The sequence below is a fragment of the Alosa sapidissima genome, chromosome 2, assembly GCF_018492685.1.
Source record: "Alosa sapidissima isolate fAloSap1 chromosome 2, fAloSap1.pri, whole genome shotgun sequence".
NCBI lineage: Eukaryota > Metazoa > Chordata > Actinopteri > Clupeiformes > Clupeidae > Alosa > Alosa sapidissima.
In genome coordinates this window covers 9,971,252-9,984,160 of record NC_055958.1, presented here as the reverse complement: position 1 = coordinate 9,984,160, position 12,909 = coordinate 9,971,252, and the positions used below count along the sequence as shown (strand labels likewise).

General features: G+C 41.5%; 1 protein-coding gene across 1 annotated transcript; it reads left to right on the top strand.

Annotated features, from left to right (window-relative positions):
• Nucleotides 1-425: 425 nt before the first annotated feature.
• LOC121685655 (P2X purinoceptor 7-like) lies at nt 426-2,623 on the top strand. The gene is made up of 4 exons (XM_042066286.1): nt 426-824; nt 1,650-1,719; nt 1,817-1,971; nt 2,206-2,623. Exons 1-4 carry the CDS (start codon nt 715-717, stop codon nt 2,366-2,368), a joined length of 498 nt encoding a protein of 165 aa, XP_041922220.1. The 5' UTR covers nt 426-714; the 3' UTR covers nt 2,369-2,623.
• The last annotated feature ends 10,286 nt before the right edge of the window (nt 2,624-12,909 follow it).

Here is a 12,909-nt window from a genome sequence, read left to right as displayed (position 1 = left end):
ACCGCCTAGCTCGAAATTCATCTGGCGAGTGTCAGGTTTGTATGGAGGATAAAGGTAAACCGACTGCGGTCAATGCTGCCATCGTGTGGTGCTTTTCGGTGGTTTTTCCAGGCACTAACAGCAAAACTACAAAAACACTAAATCTCTTGTTTTAATGCAACAACAGAGAAAGCAAGTATTTGTTATGCTCCAGCAAGGTGTAAGATACAAGATGTAATCTAATAATAATTACTATAATTGTTACAATATCAATAATAATAATCAATCAATATCAATATAATATCAATATAAAAACAAAATCAATATAATAATATAGTAAAATTAATAAAAAATAATAAATTATTTTGTTTGTGCCTTTATGTACTTTTTACAGAAAAATGCCACGTCAAAAAACTTACACAGAGGAGGACATGGAGGGCCTTAAAGGGGTGATAGAATGATGATATAGGGTATTTGGTGCTGGTCCTTAAGGTCTCTGAATAGGGTGTGTAACATTGGTTGGGCTGAAAATGGCATATGTGCTGTTCTATGCGCCCTAATGCAAGCCTGGTTAAAAGCCCTAGAATGAAACGAGAGGTTTTCTCCCTTTTATGGTATGCTCATGAATATTTAGATGAGCTGTGCGCTGATTGGTTGGTTTACAACGAGCGAAGCTGTGGAGCAAACGCGTCATGGCCACAAGCACTCACTCACTGAAACATCGAAATTGTTGATATGGACACATTAGGTGTTGAACCATATATGTATGAGCCAGAATCAGAGGAAGAATCTGATGTAGAGGAGCAACCAGTCGCCCATAGATTACAAATGACTACTTCAGAATGGTAAGTTTTTTCATTTATCATTTACACGTAGCACTACACGTTAGCTGTAATACTAATGTAATAGCCTACTCACACTTCAGTGTCCTAGCCTAAGCATAACGTTGTATTAGTCTTATGTTAACTTTGTAAGCAGCATAACAGTTATTCATTTGCACACAAACAAATGTTTTACAACATGTAACGTTACCCTCGTGCATTTTCTGTCAAGACGTCCAGTTAGCGAGAAAGTCCGTATAGCCAATATGTAGCGTGCAGATAGCTATAATGAAATGAGTGCTGCTCGCAAGGAAAATAGCCTATACTCTCGTTTTAGTCAGTATATTGTTACCGTTCTCTCCTGCTGAATGGGTTATCTGATTAGGAGTTACCTACATTATTTGCCACGTAACGTTAGTAGTAATATGTGATCTTACAACAGGACGTCCAGTTAGCTGGGCAAGAGACTATTTCCGTAGTACCAGTTCAGTATGTTATGGCCGTAATGAAATGAGTAGCCTACTGCTCACTCGCTTCAACAAAAATATTACCACTGTCATGTCACGAGAGGTAATATTTTTGTTGACGCGAGCAGTAGGCTACTCATTTCACAAACACCATAACCTACGAACTGCCACTACAGAAATAGTAGGCTCTTGCCTAACTAACTGGACATCGTTCTGTTGTATATATTATTACATGTAACGAAGATAATATCATAACCAGATGACCTAATCAGCAGTAGGCTAACTTCTATCCTGCTGATTATATCATCTGATTATAAGATTATTACCCTCGTTCCATGTAGTGATATGTGAACTTACAATTACATCCATCTCCCCTTGCCAGGTGTACGTGTGGAAACTGTGACCGCATGCCCCAGGAGAGAGAAAATATATGTTGCCGGGAAGTACCCCAGGTAACTAAAACTGGAGATATTTACTCACGCTAATTTGTGCTTTCTGCTCATTCAAAATGACAAAATAACAGCATGGTCTTTATATTTGTTTTTACAGGTCATTAGAAGAATGACCCAGGTTCCGGAGGAGATAACCTGTATGATTGACCATCCTGGCCTTGAACCGGTGTGCCTCAACATATATTCTTTACAAAATGCAATGAACATCTACAGAGCTGACCATGGGCAGTTGAGAATAAGAGGGATGGAAAGGTGAGGACAATCTGATACAAGTGTTACCAGCTATATAATATAAATCAAATGTTTTTAGCCAATATGCATTCATTATTAGTTCAGCAGGTCACGAAAACACAGTTTGATGCAAACAGTAAAATGACAAACTTTATTTTGTTTCAACACAATCATACAGTGCTATACTCAAAAATATAAAATATTCAAAAAATAAATAGTAAAAAAGTGTGCCTTTCCACTCTGATTTCTCTGAAGGCAATGCAGACACTTGGCCTACAGATCTTTCGTGAGCTGGTGCTGGGGTTTCCTTGGGCGAAGTGTCCGTGTTGTGATCCCCTCTTGTGTGGTGCTGCGCATACGGAGGGAGTTTCCGGAAACATCAGGGCAGTATGTCGGGTTCAGACCCCCCCTCGACTGAACCGTGACACATGCTCAGCGACAGCATCCTCCCTGGAAGGTCTGGGAAGCTGAGCACACAAGTCTTGGGGCACAGGAATCTGCTGGACGGCATCCACATAACGAAGGGAGTCATGGACGATCTCTTCGAACACTAGTCTTATCAGGTTAAAGACATAGCCTGTTGTGTGTGAATTAATAAGTTATTGTTAGTGTCTATACCGTTGCACATTTGTTGCACAATCGTTTGTATAAAAAAATATATACATTTTAAACTTACAAATCGTTGGCTCTGTCTTCACTTTTTTGACTGTGTAACCTCCCCTTTTGGCCTTTGGAAACACAAGCCTGTACGTTAGTTTCCCCTTGGCTGTCTTCCGTTGTGGGCGCTGAGCATTCTCATTGAAATGCATAGCTGCAAGGTACAACCTAAATGAAACAGCAGAAATGTTGTAACAATTGTCACTTGTCACTTTTGTAAGCACACACCAAGCAAAATACTACTATTAACTCACAGCAAAAGCATTGGCTAAACCTGTAGGCTGTGCCAAAGCTGTACTCTAACCGGTGTTGTTACAAGTGCCTTTCAGTTAGAGCAGCCTAAAACTGTAATGATTTGCATTTTGATGGCTGGCAATTAGGCCTGATCTCACACTTACACTAAACAAAACCCATTTCTGTACACAATGTCTTCTGAAGGCATCATACGTGTGTGTTCTCAGCTGCATTGCATCAAATATCTATAAAATAATTAAAACTTTTGTGGGGGGCCTTCCCCACAAAAGTAAATGCAGGTCATTCAGTGAGATGAATAGTATGAATAGGTCTATTCATACTATGAATACTTCTTTAATTTGTTGTGAATGGCTCACTAATGTTCTCAGTCATCAAGGTAAGTAATTGGGCAACACAGCTCTACTAAATGCTACCCAGTAATAATGCTACACATGTTTGGAACACACAAACACCATAACACGTCTGATAATATTCATGATAACATAAGAATAATTAGAACGTTTACCTTTGCTTCGTTGGTGAGGTCTCAATGTAGTAAAAGAAAGCTGCGTCCCGCGAGATGCCACACAAGGAGGATCTGTTTGGCATGCTGCAACTTTTGTTCGTGGTTGTTCTTGTGATGTGCTCTGAAATCATTTTACACGATAATGTTAACGTTACTCCTAGTTTCCACTTCTAAAAGTGGTAACAGGATCGACTTAGGTGGGTAACATTACAGCTTAGTGCTAGCTTCTAGCAACCAAACTATCGTGATTCTACTCAGCTTTAGCTATCTTGCTGGAATAGAATAACAAAATAACCTGACGAAGACCTGGACAAACGTGCATCGTAAAGTGTAGATTTACATGTCAACATGTTATTTATTCGAATGAAATACAGTCAGGGAAATGAAATAATGTTACCCCCATTGCTAACAAACTGAATCGTAACACATTCTACGTGTACATGTATGTTGCTATACACGATATGCTAGCATTGTTATCAACTGCTTAGCGACAAAATAATACTTACAGCTTGCGTTTGTGATGACCTTACGGTCGGAACAGCCCCTCGTTTCAGTAAAAGAAGTTTGGCAAATCCTGCTTTAAACTGTCCAAGATTTTGAAAGCTGTCTTCGGTAAAATGTTCAGAGCAAATGAACAGCTGAGCGTCGAACTTTGCAGGGATCTTCTGATAGACAAACATTATCCATGCCTGCCGAGTCTTCGGATCCTTGGGAAGACTGTGACAAACTTCCCCTTTCTCCGTGCAGCCTGGAACACTGCATTTACCTCTCTGGCTCATTTTCGATAGAGAAACTGCCTGCTTTGTAATTCTTGTAGAAGTAAACCCAACAGTAGGCTAGCTAAACTAGTGTCTGACATCTTCACGACCTCCATTCATGTTCTTGGGCCAGCGAACCAGTGGGCTGGTCTGTATGTAAATTTTGGGGCGTGACAAATGTACAGGCCAGAGCCAAATAAGGCACCACTTCGGAGTTTGCGTAAACTCTGAGCTTCTTTTGGATTCGCCCGTTTTATGGCGGGAGTTTCGAATTGTGAGATTTGCACAGAAAGGAGGCGTGGATGGGGTTTTGAACTTCTCTGTATCTCCATTTCACCCACTGAAGTATCGTTATTCATCTATGACAAGGTAAACTGCACTGAATACAACAGGAAAGCCCTGCAGCGCATAGTGAACACAGCTGGAAGGATTATTGGTGCTTCACTCCCCTCCCTGAAGGACATTTACACCACCCACCTCACCCGCAAGGCGACCAAAATTGTGAGTGATGCAAGTCACCCCGCTCACAATCTGTTCGATCTACTGCCCTCTGGGAAGAGGTACAGAAGCCTGTGCTCCCGCACTACCAGACTCACCAACAGCTTCATACACCAAGCTGTAAGGATGCTGAACTCTCTCCCTCCTCTCCCCCCTCCACCCTCAGCTACATAACATCCTGGACATTGGACCCACAATGGCCGCGTGCACTACTCCACTTGCACACTTGCACACTTGTACACTTTACAACTTGTTGTTGTTGTCCTGAAAACACAACACATCTGCTGCTCTTACATAACTTGCACCACTATGTCACTTTCTTTCTTACTTAGGTCAAACAGAACTACACAAGCCTTTTATTGGCCTGACTTTGCACTAGTATTTTATTGACTGTCTATGCACAATTTTCAACCAAATTTTGCTGCTCTTATTTTTTTCATTATTATATGTGCCCTCTTATTTACTTACTTTTTTGTTTACTTGAATGTTATGTTTGTCTGTGGACTTAAATTGGTAAAATATGTCTTGTCTTCACCGTGGGATAGTGAGAAACGTAATTTCGATCTCTTTGTATGTCTGGAACATGTGAAGAAATTGACAATAAAGCTGACTTTGACTTTGACTAAACTCGGTTTTGCATTCTATGACCCCTTTAAGGGCTTTGGAGGAGGGGGGCAGCCTCCGGAGGGTGGCTGCCCAATTTCACATCCCCCACACCACCTTCCAGGACCGGAGGAAGGGGAGATACCAGGCAACGTATCCTCTGCCACAAGGGGCAGAGGTGCGTTTACGCGCAGCAGGGACCACAAGAGAACACATCACCGTTCACTGCTGCGCGAACGCTGCTGGGGAAAGCATACCCCCTTTTGTCATCTTCCGGGGGAGCTTCCCCAGCACAGCTTCCCTTTGTCAAGTATGCCCGGCAGGAGCGGCCCCTCCTCCTTTTCATGGATCAACATGAGGCCCATGTTGGGACGGGGGTGGTCGACTTCTGTCGGGCCAACAGGATCGAGGTGGTGTGCCTGCCAGCGCACACCACCCATGTGCTCCAGCCACTGGACGTGGCGGTGTACGGCTCCCTAAAGGCGGCGTTCTCCAGGCTGGCGCGCAACATGGGGCTGGTGAGAGGCGACCTCGTCATCGGAAAGCGGCAATTCACGGCGGTGCTAAAGTACGCTCTGGAGGAGGACTGTACCCCCCATAACATCATCAGTGGGTTCAGACGGACAGGCCTCTTCCCGCTGAACAGGATGGAGGTGGACGAGTCAAAGGTGAGTTAGGGAAAAAAGTCTACAATCATGAAAAGTTCATCAAGATCAATTTTACAGCATTTACATACATTTCTAACAATGTCTTCATTTTGTGCTTTTTTTTGTTGTTGCAGCTTGTCAAAGGCCTCCGGGACCGTTCAGCGGGTGGGGAGTGTTTTGACGCCCCGGAGGACACTGACGAGGACATGTCCACCCCTCCCTGCACCGTCGATGGCGCCGCTGCCAACGCGATACCCCTCTCCACCACCATAGCAACCACACGCGAAGTCGCCACCACCACCACCCCCGTATGGCGGCAAGGGAGGTGGCCATGCAGCTCGAGCTGTATTGTAAATATGTACATTTGTAAATAGTTCTAATTTGTAAATAGTAGTTTGTTATAATTTTGTTTGTTTGTTATACTTTAGTAAATTAGATAAATAGTAGATTGTTAATGATTGTTCATCAATAAATTTGTTCTTAATTATTCCTAATATTTTGTTCTCAGTTTTGTTCTACAGTATATGTTCTGGTCTTACAAGGGCATCACAACGTTTCAACAAGGGTTCTCAACTTTTAAAGGGGAACTTGGCAACTATTTCAACGTTAATAAACCCGTTTAGAAATCATTTGGATGGATAAATGACCTGTTCCGGTGAAAATGGTGACTTTCCCCGCTGCGCCTAGCGTCCCCAGGCGGAAAACCAACCTTGCAACATTGAGACTACCATCCCGGAAAGAGAAGTGAGAAACAAGAAACTCGTTTTAAATCGTGTTTCTTACCTTGTAACATCCACATAGTTCTACCAAACTTATGCTAACCGTTCGCTAGCTTATAAACAAATCCATGTGCTTTATCATTACCTTTTCCCACAGTTTGAAATAGCATAATGCACAATTTCTCCAGCAGAGGGGAGAAATGTTAATATTTTATTCTACATGTTCTGGTCTTACAAGGACTGCATTCAACTGTTGCTTTGTTCCTGGTCTTACAAGGCCTACTTGAAATTGCTCTTTATTCACTACAAATGTTGCTGTGTTCCTGGTCTTACAAGGCCTTCTTGAAATTGCACTTTATTCACTATATCCACTTTGCAGTTGTCTTTGATGGCACAATGAATGTCCTATGCTGTGATGCGTTTCATTCACATTGAACCAGAGTTGTCTTATGCCACACCCGGGTTGGTTCTCAGACGAGGCACAGTTTTTTGTTCCTATATTTCTGTTACAAGCACTTGATACACTTTGAAATTTAAATAACATATTTCACTACTGCACCCAGAGTGAGTTGAGGAGTTCCCGTTTATTATTTCAAAAGTAACCGAGTTCAAAGTTAACAGTTAAAGGACGTAACTACTTACTAAGTATCAACTTACTTGCCAGTATAGCTAAGCTACATGTTGGCTAATTTAAAAATGATCCTAACCACGTAATTAATCAACAAAACTCTTCATTAACGATGTAATCTTAAAAATAACAAATCTACCAACATGACGATGTAAAAATCACCGTCTACGGTGTAAAGTGTTTGTTTAATTTGTGTCCAAAAGTTACGTACGAAACACTGTTACGACTCCGCGAATAAACGTACGGAACACTGTGGCTGTCAACATCCGGGATTTCGGGCACTAAGCTCAATAAATCGCTTTTAGGATTGGTCACAGTTCACAAAGGTACTCCAGAGAATGTCTAATAAGGGGAGAACTGCCACTCTCGGAAAACTTCCGGTTTCTGAACTGGCTGCAGTTCCTTCTGTGGTTCCACATGAGGGCGCTCGTCCACGAGTGCAGAATGCATGGAGGTCTATGGAGCTGTACCCCTCAAAATCCACTTTTCTCGGGATATAATTTTTTTTTCAAGTAATTTGAGTATTGTATTCGAAAGGGGAGGCAAAGAAAATACACTTGGTTGAGTATTATATTTTTTAAAGTCACTTAATTGTTCTAAAAAGCCTTTCAAATGTGTCAATGACGTCATTCATTAGCACAATGCTAGCGTGTTATGTGCAACAACAACCCAACCTGTAAGAAATCAAAAGGACATAAGTACTCGTTCATTCAACTTTTGACCTATAACCCATGTTTAAGTTATACAAACTACAATCAAATCTGAGATTTGTCAACGACAATCAGGTGAAAGAGACAAATTTAGCCGTCTAGCTCCATTGACTCCCATTCATTCTGCACTCATGGCGATCGCCCCCAGTGGAACTGCATCCAAAATTCGGTACAATGGGACTTAATACGGAGTGGCAAGGCTCTCCGTAGACGGGCTCTGGGTACTCCAATGAGGGCTTGTTTTGTTGACAAGACCTTCCTCTTTTCAATGATGTATACCGGAAGCGTAGTGGTTACCATCATCCTGGCGTAAGTGTAATAGCGCGCCGATCCTGAGGGGGCAGACTGTACGGAACAGCGTGGAATGTTTAGAGGCAAACCATAGGCAACGTTTTCGGTCACCAACCATGAGAGAAAGTGTTCCACTTTCATCTCACACACACAGGCTACTAGCTCGTGTCTTAGAACATGCCAAACTAACGTCTTCTCTGAGGAGTCCATTACTGCATATATCTCATATAAAATCATAGCACACCATCTACTAATTACACTTGTCATATTCAATAACATTCACATATCATCAGGGCTTGAAAACGAAATTATTTTTCAAACGTTCCGTTCCGAACGGTTCAGATAGGCCTATGTTTAACGTTTTCGTTCTTGCATGCGTTCCGCCACCAACATATCGGTCCTGAACCAGTTCGGAACGCAAAATATCGTTCGTTCTTAAAGTTCCGGCAGTGTTTGGCGGCCTATCAAGTCTATTTTTGTGGACTTTACCTTAGAATAGACGTAGGCTACTCATTATTTCCCCTTGATTTAGCCTATACCGTAGCTATGGCCAAAAATAATAAATCACAGGCGGCATCCAAAAACATTCAGATGGGCTATCCATCCCATAGCCTACAGACTTACTGTAGGCCTAACCTATGCCTATAAATAATTTATTATCAAAAATATTTCTGGATACGTGCTAAACTCCTTACCTGGTTGTAGCCTTTTGGAGTTTTATCCATATGGAGATCTTCAAAGGCTTACGCTATAATTCCAACCCTGTTTATAAACAAACCTGTCTGTTGCTGACAAGGCCTATCTCAAATTTCCTGTTTAACTCTTCTAGGCTACATAGAATAGGCTATAATTGCGCAAACATTTCAAATCCCGACTTTAAAACGGCAAGGCGTGGACAGGCAAAATAGGCTATTACGCATAGGCTACAAACAATTTCCAAATCAGTTTCAGTAGCCTACGCCAGTGTTTCTCAAACTTTTACAGACCAAGGACCACTTAACCATTAGAAAAAACCTCACGGACCACATAGCTAATAGACACAATAGGCCTACTCACTGAACCCACCTTGCTTATTGTCTTTGCACCTATTGTGTCAGAGGATTCATATGATTTAAATTGGCATAGCTTACATAGGCAGTATTGCAGAACTTTGGATTTACATACAAGTTGGTTCAATATTGCAAACAACGCATCTATATTATTTTTTACAACAGCTCGCGGACCACTTGGGATAGCTTGCGGACCACCAGTGGTCCCCGGACCACACTTTGAGAAACACTGGCCTACGCTACGAGCTGGCCTAAGATCCGAAGTGGCAGACGGATAGGTTACACTACAACAGCAAGACAAAATATACCCATTTGGACCAAAGGTCCATTTATTCGTTTTCTTTTTTTCAAACGGCAGAAATCAAATTATTAAGCTGTTATATAGAGAACGAAAAAAAAACCCCGTTATTAACCGGTTTTGTGGATTTCAGAATAACGTTTCTGTTCCGGAACAGTTGAAGACCATTTTGTTTTCGTTTCCGTTTCCGCTCCTCGTAAAATTCCGTAAAATTCCGTTCGTTTTCGGTTTTCGTTTTCGTTCCTTGAACCGGTTCGGAGCCCTGCATATCATATTAATATTAAAACACTAACATTACAGCACTGCAAAGTACAGTAACAAAGCAGTACAGTAAACGTAAATCTCCGATTGGTTTTTTATATCATTCAATTAGCTCAAAGTTATCCTAGCATGCTACATGCTAGCCCCATTCTAATGCAATTGCTGCTACGCTATGCTAATCACTCGCTAGCCTTAACAATCTTTGCTAGCAGATAAATTACTCACCGGCGTTCAAAAGAAGTGGATAAAGACGTGAAAACAATGAGGGAAGATTAAGGACAAAGTAGAAATAGTAAAACGACTTAAGAGGTATTAAAAATGATTCACGATAGAAAGGTGTCAAGGAGTAAAAGGTTTTGATTCAAAGTCTATTCATTCAAGTGTAACGTTATCGAGTAGAACGTAAAATAAACGAATTCTGGTATCCAAGCAACACGCTTGTCAAAATAAAAGCATTTCCCGTTGACTAGAAAATCGTATGTCCTTCTTCTGGATTTTTAATTATTTTGTTATTTATTCAATTTATGTACCTATTTATTTAACATTGGCAACTAATTTTGGGTTTAGTAACCAATGCTTAGGTGGGTTACACCTTCACCCCTCTCCATCGACTTTGTTTGTGCATGCACATAAAAATGTCAAAGCAAAATAAGATTTAGGTAGGTAAGCATAGACAATTGACTCAACCTAATGTTACATCTAAAAGGCAAGCTCGAATTAACAATGTTTGGTCTCCTCATTGCCAATGCACAGGCTGCAGAGGGCAGCATGGTGGTACTCCTCACATCTGGTGTAGAGTAGAGTTACAGGCATAAAAACAAGATCAGTCAGAGACTTTCTAATGAGGAGACAGCGCTCAAAAAATCCTCCATAGAAATGCATGGGGTACTGTTGTTTACACATATCCCACCCCTTCTTCGCCAAAATGTCGACATGTGTATACATTGAGCCAATCATGTGGTGTGATGTGACTACATTGAGCCAATTATGTGCTGTGTTGTGCAGACATCGTGCCAATCATGTGTTGTGAACTTGCCACTGGAGCACACTGGTGTCGTGAAGCCTTGTGCACGCGTATTTCTGCCGAATAGGATGCCAGATGAGTACCCAAAAAGCGTTGCAATATGACTGCCGAGTGGAGGGACTTGCCTAAAAGGACTTTGGAGCAGTCAAACTCAGCTAGCTAGACACAATTGTTCTTGTATAGCTGTCTATGCACACTTTTTCATTTTGCTTGATATTTTATTAAACTGTGAGTGTGTGAACAGAAAGTATTAAGACATTCTTACCTTTTTTTCTTTTCCAGGGACCGAACTGAAGAGGGATCGATCCACCATTTTGGAGACAACCGGAGGCAACATTGATAACCCTGACTCAGTTGCGACAGCAGAACCAGCATCTCTACGGCTTAAGGACAACTTCAGCTTGATAGAAAACTTGCAACACTTAATTGACATATGAACTGATGTTGGATTGGCACCACTTAGCCTACTTGCTGATCGAATAATTTGGTGAATACAATAATAATTTAATTATAATTAAGCTGGTGTTGTGGATTATTTTCTCATGCTATGATTTCATACAACATTTGGGTTCTATGGAATTATTTGTTTTCTTATTGGACAGGAGACAGCTATTCCCAAAAGTGGGAATATCCCAGGTCAATAGAATAATCTGCGGCGGCGGCAGAATTAATGTATTGAATCAACATAGCATTTGTGATCGCAGGGTTGTTACCTTCGCCACTCTGCCTCAGAACCTCGAGGTTACAGCCAAACAAAACACCTGTGATTATATCATTACCCAACACTCCTACTCACACAATTTCCAATTGCTTAACCTCTTTTCAGCCTTGGTAACTGAATACTAAAATTAAACTTAGGTTGATTGTCAGTTATCAGTCTTATCCTGTGGGTCATGTGCACTGCTGTTATTTTCTTATGACTTAATATAAAGCATAGTTTGGATTGGATTCTGATTAGCAGTCAGTGGTTTAGCTACTCTCCACCTCAGCCTCTCCAAGGTCTTTATGCTCTCTCCTGGTTGACCAATGCCTACCCTGCAACGTGGTTTGTTTGTACACATCACTTGAATTCATGAAACACATGAATTTTACTTCAAATGTTAATAGAAAGAATTGTCAGTGTGATTTATTAATGTGTTCCCTACATGCATTTAAAATAAATGATTCATCAATTCAGTATCTGAATATATTTGATTGCTATTTTTCAACTGGGTCAGAGTTTGTGGAAATTAGAAAATTGTAGTTCTGAATGGTAAACATTAATCTCAGTTTAGCATTATTTTTGTGGGGATGAGTCATCAGGTAGTAAATAAACAGTACAAACCAGTGGTCCATTTTTCTGGCTGGAAGATAGTTTGACTTAAAAAATAAATAAATAAATAATATCTCTGATTATTATTGCATTTGATATAACCTCAGCTAACAATTGGTGTTGGGAAACGGCAACATTGCTAAATGACCATAGGGCCACGTTATGGCCACGTTGCTCAAGTCACCAAATGGCAACGTTACCAAATGACCATAGCGCCACGTTGCGGCCACGTTATTTAGACCACTAAATGGCAACGTTGCCAAATGACCATAGGGCCACGTTATGGCCACGTTGCTCAAGTCACCAAATGGCAACGTTACCAAATGACCATAGCGCCACGTTGCGGCCACGTTATTTACACCACCAAATGGCAACGTTACCAAATGACCGTAGGGCCACGTTATGGCCACGTTGCTCAAATCACCAAATGGCAACGTTACCAAATGACCAAAGCGCCACATTGCGGCCACGTTATTTACACCACCAAATGGCAATGTTACCAAATTACCATAGGGCCACGTTATAGCCACGTTGCTCAAGTCACCAAATGGCAACGTTACCAAATGACCATAGGGCCACGTTATGGCCACGTTATTTACACCACCAAACGGCAACATTACCAAATGACCAAATGGCCACTTCATAGTGGCAACGTTGTGGCCACGTTGCAGGAAGGTTGCCAGAATGTTAGTTGGCCGTGACCAACTGGCAGCTTATAGGCAACGTGGCTGTTTAGTTGTGTGT

Coding starts and splice junctions, on each gene's coding strand:
- LOC121685655 (XM_042066286.1), top strand. CDS start 715: ATGGACACATTAGGTGTTGAACCATATATGTATGAGCCAGAATCAGAG. Junction 1,720..1,816: donor GTTGCCGGGAAGTACCCCAG/GTAACTAAAACT, acceptor TTGTTTTTACAG/GTCATTAGAAGAATGACCCA. Junction 1,972..2,205: donor AGAATAAGAGGGATGGAAAG/GTGAGGACAATC, acceptor ATTTCTCTGAAG/GCAATGCAGACACTTGGCCT.